This window comes from Leucoraja erinacea, chromosome 29 (assembly GCF_028641065.1).
Source record: "Leucoraja erinacea ecotype New England chromosome 29, Leri_hhj_1, whole genome shotgun sequence".
NCBI lineage: Eukaryota > Metazoa > Chordata > Chondrichthyes > Rajiformes > Rajidae > Leucoraja > Leucoraja erinaceus.
The window spans coordinates 3,771,911-3,786,724 of NC_073405.1; the positions used below are offsets into that span (position 1 = coordinate 3,771,911).

The 14,814-nt window shown below is 44.5% G+C and overlaps 1 protein-coding gene across 2 annotated transcripts in view; it reads right to left on the reverse strand.

The window, feature by feature from the left end:
- Window positions 1-256: 256 nt before the first annotated feature.
- sppl2 (signal peptide peptidase-like 2) overlaps window positions 257-14,814 on the reverse strand; it is a 44,206-nt gene continuing 29,648 nt past the window's right edge. The window contains exons 12-16 of one of the 2 annotated variants that reach the window (XM_055658356.1): window positions 14,632-14,731; window positions 13,718-13,795; window positions 8,960-9,120; window positions 6,467-6,526; window positions 257-4,561 (exon numbers count right to left, since the gene is read on the reverse strand). In XM_055658356.1, coding sequence (XP_055514331.1) covers window positions 4,388-4,561; window positions 6,467-6,526; window positions 8,960-9,120; window positions 13,718-13,795; window positions 14,632-14,731 — 573 coding nt within the window. In that variant the 3' untranslated portion in view covers window positions 257-4,387. Of the gene's footprint in view, window positions 4,562-6,466; window positions 6,527-8,892; window positions 9,121-13,717; window positions 13,796-14,631; window positions 14,732-14,814 lie in introns of those variants that run through there. The other variant, XM_055658357.1, reaches the window with a different exon arrangement.

Here is a 14,814-nt window from a genome sequence, read left to right on the forward strand (position 1 = left end):
GTTTCAGGTCGAGACCCTTCTTCAGTCTGAAAAAGGGTCTCGACCCAAAACGTCACCCATCCCTTCTCTCCAGAGATGCTGCCTGTCCTGTTGAGTTACTCCAGCTTTTTGTGTCTATCTTCGGTTTAGACCAGCATCTGCAGTTCCTTCCTACACATTTTAAAACCCCTTCTCAATCTCAGCTGCCCCATCCTTGCACAGCAGACATAGAGATGACACAAACCATCAGTGCGCAGTGGAATTAAAGAGAGTCCACTTTAAACTATAAAAACTTTATTTGGAAATCATAATCCACAACTCAACATGATTTTTGTTTTAAAGAATAATGGAAAACAGAATACATCTTATTGGAATCAGTACCATTGGTATGTTAAGCAGATTTATTGAGGGAGAAAATAAATAAAAGCCCTCGGTCCAATCAATCAGCCATTAACCTGTGATAAATGATTAACGCACTTCTACCCAACTCTTGTTTACTCATCAGGGAAGTTCAATGTGGGCTGTTTTTGGCCCTATTTGGTGTTTTTGTTGGAGGGACTGCTATGTTGAGAGATTTGACCTTCATATTGCACAATTTTCAAATAAAGAAATTAAAGCCACATTTTTTAATCTTCAATCCATTTTTTAAGATATTACTTCATATAAAGCACCACATATAGAGAAAAGAAAAAAGATAATACAGAATCTAAAAGGAATATTCCTTGTTTGCTGGCTGGTGGACGACACTGCCACCTTTCACAGTCCGCTGGGCAGAGGTGGCAGGTGTGATTAGTTGCATGTGTTTGTGATAACAGTTGTATTAAATAGATTGGAAAACATGATTCATCTTTTGTGCCCTGCACATGCTTTTCCTTCCTGATATTTTACCCAAAGAAACTGTTGATAACTGCAAGGATTTAGAAATGTCATTCCATCGGTTAAAAAGGTTTAAGAATGTTTCATGATATTCAGAAACCTCTTGGTAGTCTCAGAGATTATTGTGTGACAACGACAAACATATTCAAGTGCAAGTGGACAAGTGAAACATCAGAACTGCCACCAACCCTCAGATAATGAAATACATCCAAACTAATGAAACGTCACCCACTTTACTGCCACATAGACCAGGGTTCAACGGCCCGGAACAGTTTAAAGTTGGAATGAAAGTTGTTCCACTTACTGAAATGAGGCTCGTCAGTCTAACCTGTTGGCTGCAGAGGGATCGATCGATGCGTGGTTCCACGGGAGGTAGGACAGAGCATGTCGGACAAACGATTTGGAAAGCTGGTCTCTACCGACAGACTTTGGAACACGAGAGTAAAGCAGGCTTGCTGGACTGCAAAAGGCGAAGGAGAATGTAGATGCACGAGCTTCAGGTGTGAAGGAACTGCAGATGCTGGTTTACGCCGTAGACACAAAATGCTGGAGTAACTCAGCGGGACGGGCAGCATCTCTGGAGAGAAGGAATGGGCGACGTTTCGGGTCGAGACCCTCTCTCTGACGAGTCTGAAGATGGGTCTGGACCCGAAATGTCCCCCATTCCTTCTCTCCAGAGATGCTGCCTGTCCCGCTGAGTTACTCCAGCATTTTGTGTCCATCTTGCACGAGAATCGCTACAGTCTAGACTATGTCCAATAATGACCCTTTTCTATGAGAACTGAGTAAGCTATGCTTGTACTCACTGGACTTTCATAGAGAGGGGATCTCATTGACAAACCACTAATATGAGTTACTCCAGCACATTTTTTTATACTAATTTGGAAGGTTTGGAGGATACCTGTACAAATAAATCTAATGCCTCTCTCAAAGAGCTAGGGCCAAATTAATTTCATGTTACAAGATTTTGTTGTGACCCTAACTAACATTAGGAAGCAATGTGCCTTAAGTTCATAGTTATAGGAGCAGAATGAGGCCTTTCAGCCCATCGAGTCATGGCTGATCTATCTTTCCCTCTTCAACCCCATTCTCCTGCCTTCTCCCCCTAACCCTTGACACCCGTACATATCAAGCATGTAGGTTCATTTGAATCTGAAATCATCCAACAAAATTTGTGCCATTTTTAACAATAGTTGCAAACATAAAATGTGTAGGAAGGAACTGCAGGTGCTGGTTTACACCGAAGATAGACACAAAATGCTGGAGTAACTCAGCGGGACAGGCAGCATCTCTGGATAGAAGGAATGGGTGCCGTTTCAGGTCGAGACCTTTCTGCCGACTGAGAGTCAGGGGAGAGGGAGACACAGAGATAAGGAAGGGCAAGGTGTGAAAAAGAGACATCAAAGGGGATTTATCATATATCTTATGATAGACCATATATCAAAGGGGATGCTGTTCAAAGAAAATGTAGAAAAGATCATTGTTAGCGAGAAGAATCATACAGAGATATTATTTAATCAGGGGACAGTCAGACTGGTCGGAGAACTAGGAAGGAGGAGGGATGGCGAGAGAGAGAAAGCAAGGGTTACTTGGAGTTAGAGAAGTCAATATTCATACCACTGGGGTCCAAGCTGCCCAAACGAAACATAACATTTCTAGTTTGCATTTCTTGTTAAAAATACGACACACCAGATATGATACCCTTAAAATAAGCAGCAGGCAGGATATAGTGTTCGAAATTAGATCTATAGTGTTTGAAATTATATCTATAGTGTTTGAAATTATATCTATAGTGTTTGAAATTATATCGATAGTGTTCAAAATGACAGGAGGGGTAATGTCAGCCAGACCTCCAGTCAGTATTCAGGCAATGCCTAAAATAGTAACATGATCTTATTGAAACAGTTACAATTCTTAGGGGTCAACAAAATAGATGAGAAGATAGTTTTCCCCCCAACTATTGCATCTGGAATCAGTCTCAAATTAATCGATTGGCCATTCAAAGTGGATGAAATATGCTCATGTTGTCGGTAGTTACTGGGTGTAAAGTCTCTCGATCAGTAATCAGCAAGAACCCACGGGAAGATGAATAAAAGATGGGGGTGGGGGGGGGGAGATATTGCGATGAAACTGTGTGGAAACGAACGGTAATTTATCAGATTTGATTCTACAAATGCATTGTGCTGCAAATTGTGTGTGGTTCTGTTGATGCACTTTGATAAGACGGGCCGAAGTGGCCTTGCTGGTTCTGTACATTCCTACTGTGACTGTGTCATCATGCATAGCCCCAACGCTGATGTCTATTTAATTAAATTAAGCGATCATACCAGCCACTACTATGTTTAAGAAGGAACTGCAACTGCTGGAGAAACTCTGGAGAGAAAATCTAAGGAGCGAAGGAAATAGGCAACGTTTTGGGCCGAAACCCTCCGGGTTTCGACCCGAAACGTTGCCTATTTCCTTTTGGTTTCGGCCCGAAACGTTGCCTATTTCCTTTGGGTTTCGGCCCGAAACGTTGCCTATTTCCTTTGGGTTTCGGCCCGAAACGTTGCCTATTTCCTTCGCTCCATAGATGCTGCTGCACCCGCTGAGTTTCTCCAGCATTCTTGTCTACCCTCAGCCACTACTAAACTCCAGACTCACCATCTACCCAACAAATAGTTCAGTGATTACCACATGCACCTCTTTCTAAATGAGATGCCAGCTAGAAATTCTTAATTCAGGAGGAGACATTGTTACCTGCAGACTTCCCTACCATTATGTGGCTATCTTTAGTAAGCACCCTAATAAAGCTGGAGAGATTCCTCTACCTTGCATTCCTGTTAATGGTTCAGCGGTTCATTGTTTACGTCCAGAAGGACTAAATTTACATGAGGATTTGTTCAATGACTAGCAGGTCTGCACCAAAGATGCTGGAACGGGAGTTTATTCCTTATGCCCCTGTCCCACTTAGGAAACCTGAACGGAAACCTCTAGTGACTTTGCGTCCCACCCAAGATTTCCATGCGGTTCCCGGAGGTTTTTGTCAGTCTCCCTACCTGCTTCCACTACCTGCAACCTCCGGCAACCACCTGCAACCTCCGGGAACCGCACGGAAACCTTGGGTGGGGCGCAAAGTCTCCAGAGGTTTCCGTTCAGGTTTCCTAAGTGGGACAGGGGCATTAGGGGTCAGGAGATCATGGCAATGACAATATTTTTGTTTTCTGACCAGTCAATTTTTTTTAACAATGATCGTTTGGTTAGGTTCAGAATTGGGGAGGTAGGTCGAGGTGTTCTGTACTTGGTAGTGTCGGCTTTGAGAAAGCAAGCAGCTTGAGTAGGGCCACTGTTCAGCCGGCCGTGGGGTCCGTTTGGGGCAGTACAACTGCCCATGATCATTTGGGAGGAGAACGTAACAGTTAAAGGTCCACCCACCAGGCATTCTATCATTCGCTTCAGCTAACATCTGCAATACCGATCTACCTCGTTGTATATAAACCCACTATATTAAGCATGTTTTAAAAATTGCGTTGTAAGTACATTGTCGGCGCTATCATTGACCCGTCCTGTCTTTCAGCAGAAAGTTCTCACTGGGTTCAGCTTCGTTTTCATCAGTGGCTCCTCCAGCTGGAGTGTTCAGGGCTTTCTCTTCATGGTGGCTGGCAGTCGGAGACGAGTTGTCACAGGTCTGTGAACTGTTGTCAGTATCCAATAATCCCGGCTGCCCCTGCAACATACAAATCCAGACCAATATTGGTCAGGGTGGTAGAAGCCTAAATGGATGAGTCATATCCAGAAGATAAGACACAAAATGCTGGAGTAACTCAGCGGGTCTGGAGAAAGGGAATAGGTGACTTATCGGGCCGAGACCCTTCTTCGGACCCAGATTCGCCCAGCTGCAATAACAGTGACGTTCGTAAGTTCTAGGAGCAGAATTAGGCCATTCGGCCCATCAAGTCTACTCCGCCATCCAATCATGGTTGATTTATCTTTCCCTTTCAATATCATTCTCCTGCCTTCTCCCCCATAACACCTGACACCCGTACTAATCAAGAATCTGTCTATCTCTGCCTTAAAAATATCCGCTGACTAGGCCTCCACAGCCTTCTGTGGCTGAAGAGTTATCCACAGAGATAATACTGCATTCACACTACAATGAATCAAGCATCCACTGTAAATGGATTGTTTGTAATCATGTATTGTCTTTCTGCCGACTGGTTAGCACGCAACAAAAAGCTTTTCACTGTACACATGACATAGAAACATAGAAATTAGGTGCAGGAGTAGGCCATTTGGCCCTTCGAGCCTGCACCGCCATTCAATATGATCATGGCTGATCATCCAACTCAGTATCCCGTACCTGCCTTCTCTCCATACCCTCTGATCCCCTTGGCCACAAGGGCCACATCTAACTCCCTCTTAAAAAAAGCCAATGAACTGAGGCCTCAACTACCCTCTGCGGCAGAGAGTTCCAGAGATTCACCACTCTCTGTGTGAAAAAATTCTCCTCATCTCGGTTTTAAAGGATTTCCCCATTATCCTTAAGCTGTGACCCCTTGTCCTGGACTTCCCCAACATCGGGAACAATCTTCCTGCATCTAGCCTGTCCAACCAACCCCTTAAGAATTTTGTAAGTTTCTATAAGATCCCCTCTCAATCTCCTAAATTCTAGAGAGTATAAACCAAGTCTATCCAGTCTTTCTATAAACTATAAACTAAACTAAACATCCATTCATACGTGCAGGAAAGAACTGCAGATGCTGGTTTAAATCGAAGGTAGATACAAAATGCTGGAGCAACTCAGTGGGACAGGCAGCATCTCTGGAGAGAAGGAATGAATGGGTGACGTTTCGGGTCGAGACTCTGAAAAAGGGTCTCAACCCGAAACGTCACCCATTCCTTCTCTCCAGAGATGCTGCCTGTCCCCGTTCATATGTTATCTTTCCAGAACACAGTTAGAAATCCCTGGAGGAATTAAACATGATAAAGTAAGTGTTGGATGATTTGCTATTACAGATAACCTTGTTATAATAGACTATGGGGTGGGTGATGGTGTCCGTTAATGCCAATTGCCTGCTGTAACCGAGTAAGAGGGGTAAATGTATACAGTATTGGAAAAACAGCAATTAAACATCCACTGCACAAGACACAGAATGAACAGGAAAGCTAAACACAGATTGAGCCAGGATAGACACATAATACTTGAGTAACTTAGCGGGACAGGCAGCTGAGTTACTCCAGCATGTTGTGTCTATCTTCGGTGTAAGCCAGCATCTGCAGTTCCTTCCTACACAGACTGAGCCAAGATAGGCTGCAACCACCGAGTGGGCGCTCCATGAAACAGCAAACGTAGACCTTTGTTCCTGATACGAGCGGATGCCTCAATTGCAACAGATTTTGTCCGCTATAACCAAAATCCGTCATAAAGAAGCCCATAATACAAGGGTAGACTGTGCATTCATGCATAGCCGGCTTTTGCAGGGTAACAACAAGGTGAAGCAGCCCCAAATCTAACAAAAGGGACACCACATCAGCAGCTTCACGGGGTGCCGTCAACCAATGTTGATTTTAAACAATATATCTGGGGAAGGGTGTAAAGTTCCTGGGAATGTGAGATTTCAGGAGGACGTACCTGTTTCGGAGCAGTTGGAGGTGGTGAAGCAACATATGTAGCGACGTCTTGTGAACTGGTCTGAAATTTGGTTGAAGGGAAGAAAGGTTTTGATTACACACAAGACACAACAATGGGGCAACAGAGACTTATTATTTTGCTGAAATGTTTAAGAAAGAACTGCAGATGCTGGAAAAATCAAAGGTAGACAAAAATGCTGGAGAAACTCAGCGGGTATGGCAGCATCTATGGAGCGAAGGAATGGGTGACGTTTCGGGTCGAGACCCTTTCTTCAGACCAAAGAAGCTGCAATCTTCCAGCATCTGCAGTTTTTTCTTAAACATTTAGCCCAAGACTATCATGTATCACAAATTATAAATGGCCACTTGAATGAAATGGAGTTCAGTATTTATTTATATAAAGATAAACATGAATGTAATCATGGAGCCTTAAAACAATGAACAAGGGAGCAGAAATCTATGATTGGAGAGGGTAAACTGGATGAAATGCAGCAACAAATGAGACACCAGATTATCACGCAACTGAATCATCCTCCCACAACCTGAGAACAGTGCTGAATCTACCTATTTGAGGACCCTCGGACTATCCTTGACTTTGCCTTGCACTAAACATTATTCCCTTATCATGTATCTGTACACTGTAAATGGCTCAATTGTAATCACACACTGTCTTCCTGCTGACTGATCAGCACGAAACAAAAGCTTTTCACTGCACCTCGGTACATGCGACAATAAACTAAACTGAACTGAGTAACTCAGCAGGTCAGGCAGCATCTCTCTCTCTCTGTCTCTCTGGGAAAGCTAAATCACTTGAAAGTCAGCCCTAAAACATTGGACAAAGTAATCTGGAGAAACTCAGCGGGTGGGGCAGCATCTATGGAGCGAAGGAATAGGCAAAGTTTCGGGTCGAGACCTATTTCCTTCGCTCCATAGATGCTGCCCCACCCGCTGAGTTTCTCCAGCTTTTTTGTCCACCTTCGATTTTTCCAGCATCTGCAGTTCTTTCTTAAACACTGGACAAAGTCATCTAGTTAATTTCCCTCAATAGATGCTAGGCACAGTGAGAAATCAATTACCATGTTCAAAGGATCAACTCACTAATACATTGTTAAAGAAGGAACTGCAGATGCTGGAAAATCGAAGGTAGACAAAAATGCTGGAGAAACCCAGCGGGTGAGGCAGCATCTATGGAGCGAAGGTTTCGGGCCGAAACCCTTCTTCAGTGAGTCTGAACTCCAGCAATCTCCTGCTTGCATATTATGGAGGTACAGCCACGCCCTGCAGGGATATGTTTAAGAAAGAACTGCAGATGCTGGAAGGGTCTCGACCTGAAACGTCTCCTATTACTTTATTCCTTAGATGCTGCCTCGCCCACTGAGTTTCTCCAGCATTTTTGTCTACCCTGCAGGGATATATTGGGTTATGTTTATGACCAAAGTACTCATTTGGCTTACGGAAACAAAGGCTTAAAGGATTACCACGTGTGCGTTACGTATTAATGGGCATTCAATCAGCTAAAACCCATCAAACCACACTTCCCGGCAAAGATCCTATAGCGGAGCAAGATAGACCACTCCTGCTAAATACAATGGGCTGACGTGTAGTACGCAACGGAGCGGAACGTGGGCCTTTTTTTCATCCATTTCCGTAACCGGACCCGACCCGACTCGCAGTGTAATCAACGTTGCGGGGGAACAGTTTGTGTTAATAAATTAAAATTCTGAAAATGAGGAGACTATTTTTACCAAATAAATTTTATTTTTACGAGGATGTTTCCGTAACCGGCTTCCGTCTCCGCACCAGTATCCTACGGGATCTTTGGTGCGGAGACGGAAGCCGGTTACGGAAATGGGGCCGAAAATTACCCATGAATCTGCCCGTGACTGTACGAGTCTTGTTCTTGCTCGCTACAGGATCTTTGCTTCTCGGCACTTCCTCAGGTAGGAGCACAACGAGGGCTTTAGCCTGCAAGATCACCCGAGGATAAGAATCCTCTCGTCGCTGGTACCAGGCGAAACTGGGAGATCTGAATGATTGAGTATTAACAGTATCCTGGGGCTCTTTGAACCAGGTGGTTTGGTCTCACTAGGTTTTGTTTTCTAAGGTAATTACTGCTTTGCACCTTAATCAGCCGGGGTCCTGTTAATTATGGAAGAACTTGCTATCTTCTGGGAAATGCTCTTTTAAATGCAATTCTAGGATAAATAGAGACACTCATGTTATCTCTTACATGGCTTAATGACAATAGGAAACAAAGGTGACAAAGAACCCTCTGTTCTATCATATCTGTGCCTTGCATAAACACTCCTTATCTTTCCTCCTTGTGGGGATAAAACAAAGAATAAACAAAACACTCCGTTTCATTTTAAACTTTGCAGTGGGTCCAAGATATAATTGCAAGTTGATAGAACTGCAAATTTACTCAACTTTATTATTACATTTGGGGAGGGGGCAATATAATTCTTCTAGGCACTCATATCAAACTGGTATTCACCGCAAAACCATTTCCATTCCAGAACTTTGCCACCTCCTTGCGCCAACAGGCCACGCAGATGCTGGTGATCAGAGTGCATGGGACCAGGTAGAGGAGAGCTGGCTGGCCCGTCTGCATTAGTGCCAGAGCAACAAAAGTGATGAGAAGACCAACGCCATATGCTGAGGAACAAAACACAAGAAACAGGTGAATGAGCAGCAGTAAATACTTGCGTAAACCACGGCGCGGTGAGGAGGGCTCACGGCCAGCCGTGGCCATATGCCGAAGATACAAAATGCTGGAGTAACTCAGCGGGGCATGCAGCATCTCCGGAGAGAAGGAATGGGTGATGTTTTGGGTCGAGACCCATCTTGTGACTGAAGGGGAAAGGTCCGGAGATGAAATAACGGCGATTCCAGAACAAGGGGTCACAGTTTAAGGATAAGGGGGAAATCTTTTAGGACTGAGATAAGAAAAACATTTTGCACACAGAGAGTGGTGAGTCTCTGGAATTCTCTGCCACAGAAGGTAGTTGAGGCCACAGTTCATTGGCTATATTTAAGAGGGAGTTAGATGTGGCACTTGTGGCTAAAGGGATCAGGGGGTATGGAGAGAAGGCTGGTACAGGATACTGAGTTGGATGATCAGCCATGATCATATTGAATGGCGGTGCAGGCTCGAGGGGCTGAATGGCCTACTCCTGCACCTAATTTCTATGTTTCTATGAGCTGCGGCCTAGCGGGTCAGACTCGCCCACCGTGCAACTGGGAACCCGCCCGGTGAGGGAGGCCACAGCAGTCTCCACCCAAAACACAAACCACTCTTTTCTTCTTTTCTAATTGCTCTGTGTATTTCAGCATTTTCTACATTCCTGGCTTATTTTACCTCTGCAGATTAGTATGGTTGTTGAGGGGCAAGCTGCTCTTTAAATATTTATTTGCATTTCCTGTGTCTTTTCTCAGCCAAGATTCAAATATTTCTGTGCCAATGCATACTTTGTTTCCATTCATCTAACCATCCAAACATGCCAGAGTAGTTTGAGATCGAGGGAGGACGCTGGTTGCTAACACTAGACAAAAGGCCCCAGTAAGATGAAACATAGAAAACAGGTGTTTAAGAAGGAACTGCAGATGCTGGAAAATCGAAGGTTGACAAAAGGTGCTGGAGAAACTCAGCGGGTGCAGCAGCATCTAAGGAGTGAAGGAAATAGGCAACGTTTCGGGACGAAACGTTGCCTATTTCCTTCGCTCCTTAGATGCTGCTGCACCCGCTGAGTTTCTCCAGCACCTTTGTCTACCAAAGAAAACAGGTGCAGGAGTAGGCCATTCGGCCCTTCAATATGATCATGGCTGATCATCTAAAATCAATACCCCGTTCCTGCTTTTCCCCCCATATCCCTTGATTCCTTTGGCCCTAAGAGCTAAATCGAACTCTCTCTTGGAAAGTGAAAATTGAAGAAACATGGGTGGGGGTGTCTTACCTTCCATGCCCCAAACACGGCTGCAGGAGCCCCCCCCCCCCACCAGGAACAAAGGCTGAAGAGGGCCGTGCAAGGAGAGGGACAATGGTTTGCAGGACGACCGGAATGGTGGTGACAGCTGCAACGGAACTTTGTGTCCAGCTGATACTGGTGGGGCTGTAAAATGGCACCTCTTGCTTACAGATGGACTGTTCTGGCCATTATGTATTAACTGGAGCACTGTGCCTATGTGTGGTGATATTCTGGCTGAGCTGCATTTCACTGTACCTTGGTACATGTGATATTAAATAATCAATTAAACCATAAAACAAGAATATGAACTAATTTTTTTAAAAATGTCACCAGTGTACTGATCAACTCTCTTAGCTGAACACAATTAAACTCTAAAGATAGACACAAAATGCTGGAGTAACTCAGCGGGACAGGCAGCATCTTTGGAGAGAAGGAAGGGGTGACTTTTTGGATCGAGACTTTTCTTCAGGCTGACGTGTATAAAATCATGAGAGGAATAGATCGGGTAGATGCGCAGAATCTCTTGCCCAGAGTAGGGGAATCGAGGACCAGAGGACATAGGTTCAAGGTGAGGGGGAAAAGATTGAATAGGAATCTAAGGGGTAACTCATTCCACACAAAGGGTGGTGGATGAATGGAAAAAGCTGCCAGAGGAGGTAGTTGAGTCTGAGACTATCCCAACGTTTAAGAAACAGTTAGACAGATACATGGATAGGACAGGTTTGGAGGAATATGGTTCAAGCAGGTGGGACTAGTGTAGCTGGGACAGGTTGGCCACTGTGGGCTACTTGGGCCGAAGGGCCTGCTTCCACACTGTATCACTCTATGACTCTATGAATACACCAAATTCAAAAAGACAACAAAACATTTTCATTTCTCTACATTTGGTTAACAACCATCGTTAGTTTTATTAAGTACCTTCTTGAAAGTAATTACTAGGTTTCGACTTGAATACCTGACCTCTATTCTTGGTTTGATAAGATACAAGGGAGTCTTCTCATTCTATAACAACAGTCTCCACCCAACACACAAACTAATCTTTTCTTTTTCATCCCAATTGCTCTGTGTATTTCAGCATTTTCTACATTCCTGTTTTTTTTTTAACCTCTTGCAGATTAGTATAATTGTTGAGGGCAAACTACTCTTTAAAATATTTATTTTCCGTTTCTTATGTCTTTTTCAGCCAAGGTTTAAATATTTCTGTGCCAATACATACTTTGTCTCAATTCATTTAACCATCCAAACATGCTGGAGTAGTTTGAGATCGAGAAGCAGGTGATACTGAGGCTTTTGAAGAACATTAAGGTGGATGCGTCCCCAGGGCCTGATGAGATCTGTCCCAGGTTATTGAGGGAGGCAAGAGAGGAAATTGCATGGGCCTTGACAAGGATCTTTGTTTCTTCTCTAGCCAAAGGCGAGGTTGCGGAGGACTGGAGAGTGGCCAACGCCAAAGATCCTATAGCAAGATAGACCACTCCTGCTAAATGCAATGGGCTGACGTGTAGTACGCAACGGAACGGAACTTGGGCCTTTTTTTCATCCATTTCCGTAACCGGACCGGACCCGACCTGACCCGACCCGACTCGCAGTGTAATCAACGTTGCGGGGGAACAGTTTGTGTTAATAAATTATAATTCTGAAAATGAGGAGAAGATTTCTCCCAAATAAATTTTATTTTTACGAGGATGTTTCAGTAACCGGCTTCCATCTCCGCACTAGTATCTTTGCTCCACTACGGGATCTTTGGTACGGAGACGGAAGCCGGTTACGGAAATGGGGCCGAAAATTACCCATGAATCTGCCCATGACCGTACTGCATCTTTTTTGTTGAGTGGACTATCTTGCTCGCTATAGGATCTTTGGCCAACGCTGTTCCTTTATCTAAGAAAGGAGCGTGGAGAGAATCCAGGGAACCATAGGCCAGTGAACCTCAAGTCAGTGGTCGGGAAACTAGTGGTCGAGAAAGGGCTAATTACGGATTGTCAGCACGGTACACAGCAGGTCATGTCTCCATATTTGAGTTTTTGAGGTGGTGACATTGATGACTGTATGGTGGTGAATGTTGAACACGTGGATTTTAGTAAGGCTTTTGATAAGGTCCCTCATGGTAGGTTGATCCAGAAGATTAAGATGTACGGAATTCACAATGACTTGGTCATATGGATTCAGAACTGACATTCATAGAAACACAGAAAATAGGTGCAGGAGGAGGCTATTTGGCACTTCGAGCCAGCACCGCCATTCATTGTGATCATGGCTGATCATCCCCAATCAATAACCCGTGCCTGCCTTCTCCCCGTATCCCTCGATTCCACTAGCCCCTAGAGCTCTATCTAACTCTCTCTTAAATCCATCCAGTGATTTGGCCTCCACTGCCCTCTGTGGCAGGGAATTCCACAAATTCACAACTCTCTGGTTAAAAACTTTTTTTTTCACCTCAGTCTTAAATGGCCTTCCTTTTATTCTAAGACTGTGGCCCCTGGTTCTGGACTCATCCAACATTGGGAACATTTTTCCTGCATCCAGCTTGTCCAGTCCTTTTATAATTTTATATGTCTCTATAAGATCCCCCCTCATCCTTCTAAACTCCAGTGAATACAAGCCTAATCTTTTCAATCTTTCCTCATATGACAGTCCCACCATCACAGGAATCAATCTCGTGAACCTACGCTGCACTGCCTCAATCACAAGGATGTCCTTCCTCAAATTAGGAGACCAAAACTGTGCACAATACTCCAGATGTGGTCTCACCAGAGCCCTATACAACTGCAGAAGAACCTCTTTATTCCTATACTGAAATCCTCTTGTTATACACGGTGAGTGATGGAATCTTATGTTGGGGAACGGGTTGCGTTGGGGGACCGGGCCTCCCGTGGGGGCTATGGGTGAGTGAGTGGTGGATTATTGCGTTGGGGGACAGGGCGCAACCGGGTCCCACTTGGTCTAGTTATATATAAATATACATGCATACACATATGTATGAAAATATACGCATATTGTCACTGGTTCTCGATTCTAGATCTTGCTGTCTAACTGCACCAGAAGGATTGCAGCAGTTTAGGGCAATTGCATATCGCCATTGTTCCTGGGTAAGTAGAAATGAGGAATAAAGGCTGGCCTGACAGGCAATGTCCAGTCCCCAAAATTGAATATAATAAAGGCGGCAAGGTGCAGCAACGGTGAACTATCTGGTGGCAATAATGAATCTCCTTGAGCTCTCTCTCCATTTTTGTTTAAAGTTTTACCAATTGTTTCATCGTCACATGAAGACAAATAATGGCACCTACCGACTGTGCACGCTACGAAGTAGATTCTTGAGGCCTGCACCTGAATATCAAACCGGTGGCAGTATGCCACCAGCATTCCTGTAAAGAAGACACAACAGATAGTGTCACTTGCAGTTTTGGACAAGGAAAGAGGAGTCAACTTTAATTACAATAAAGAGCAAAAAGAATGTCAGTATAATGCACACCAGGCAAGTCTGACAGTTTTTGTAAAATTGCAACACACTCTCCATGCGAGAACAAAGTCTCAGTGAATCACCGAGTGACTGTGCCAAAGCGAGACGCCACCAAAGTCAGACGCCACATGATACGTGGGCACACAAGAATCCGCACATGCTGGAATCATGAGCAAAGGGCGGAACGATAGCGCAGCGGTAGAGTTGCTGCCTCACAGAGCCAGAGACCCGGGTTCGATCCTGACTATGGGGGCTGTCTGTACGGAGTTTGAACCTTCTCCCCGTGACCCGCATGGGTTTTCTCCAGTGCTCCGGTTTCTTCATACACTCTAAAGACATACAGGTTTGTAGGTTCATTGGCTTTGGTAAAAATTCTAAATTGTCCCTAGCGCGTAGGATAGGGTTAGTGTATGGGGGTTGCTGGTCGGCACGAACTCGGTGGGCTGAAGGGCCCATTTCCGCGCTGTATCTCTAAACTAAACTAAGTGTCGGAGGAACCCAGCGGGTCTGGCAGGGAATGGACAGGCGGTTGAAGGGGCTGGCGATATCCCAGGGTCAAAACGTCGTCTGTCCATTTCCTCCACAGATGCTACCTGACCCGCTAAATTCCACCAATATTTTGTTCCCTGCTCAGCGCTTGAGATCCGACAATCATTTAATCCGAAAAAAACCCTAAACAAACGGTTCTTTGTTTTAAAATCAAACAAATAAGATTCCAGAGTTCAGAAGAAAATGATTTACCTGGTATTAAGACATCACCAAAGCCAAGGAGGGAGAAGGGTCTGTCACACAACGCCAGAGGCGAGGAATTCAACCGAGGCACCTTCAATACCATTGGGAGCTAAGATTAAACAACAATCTCATCAACAATACAAATCATTGCATTCTACTACAGAAGGACATTATTTGCCACTTACTCAGTCT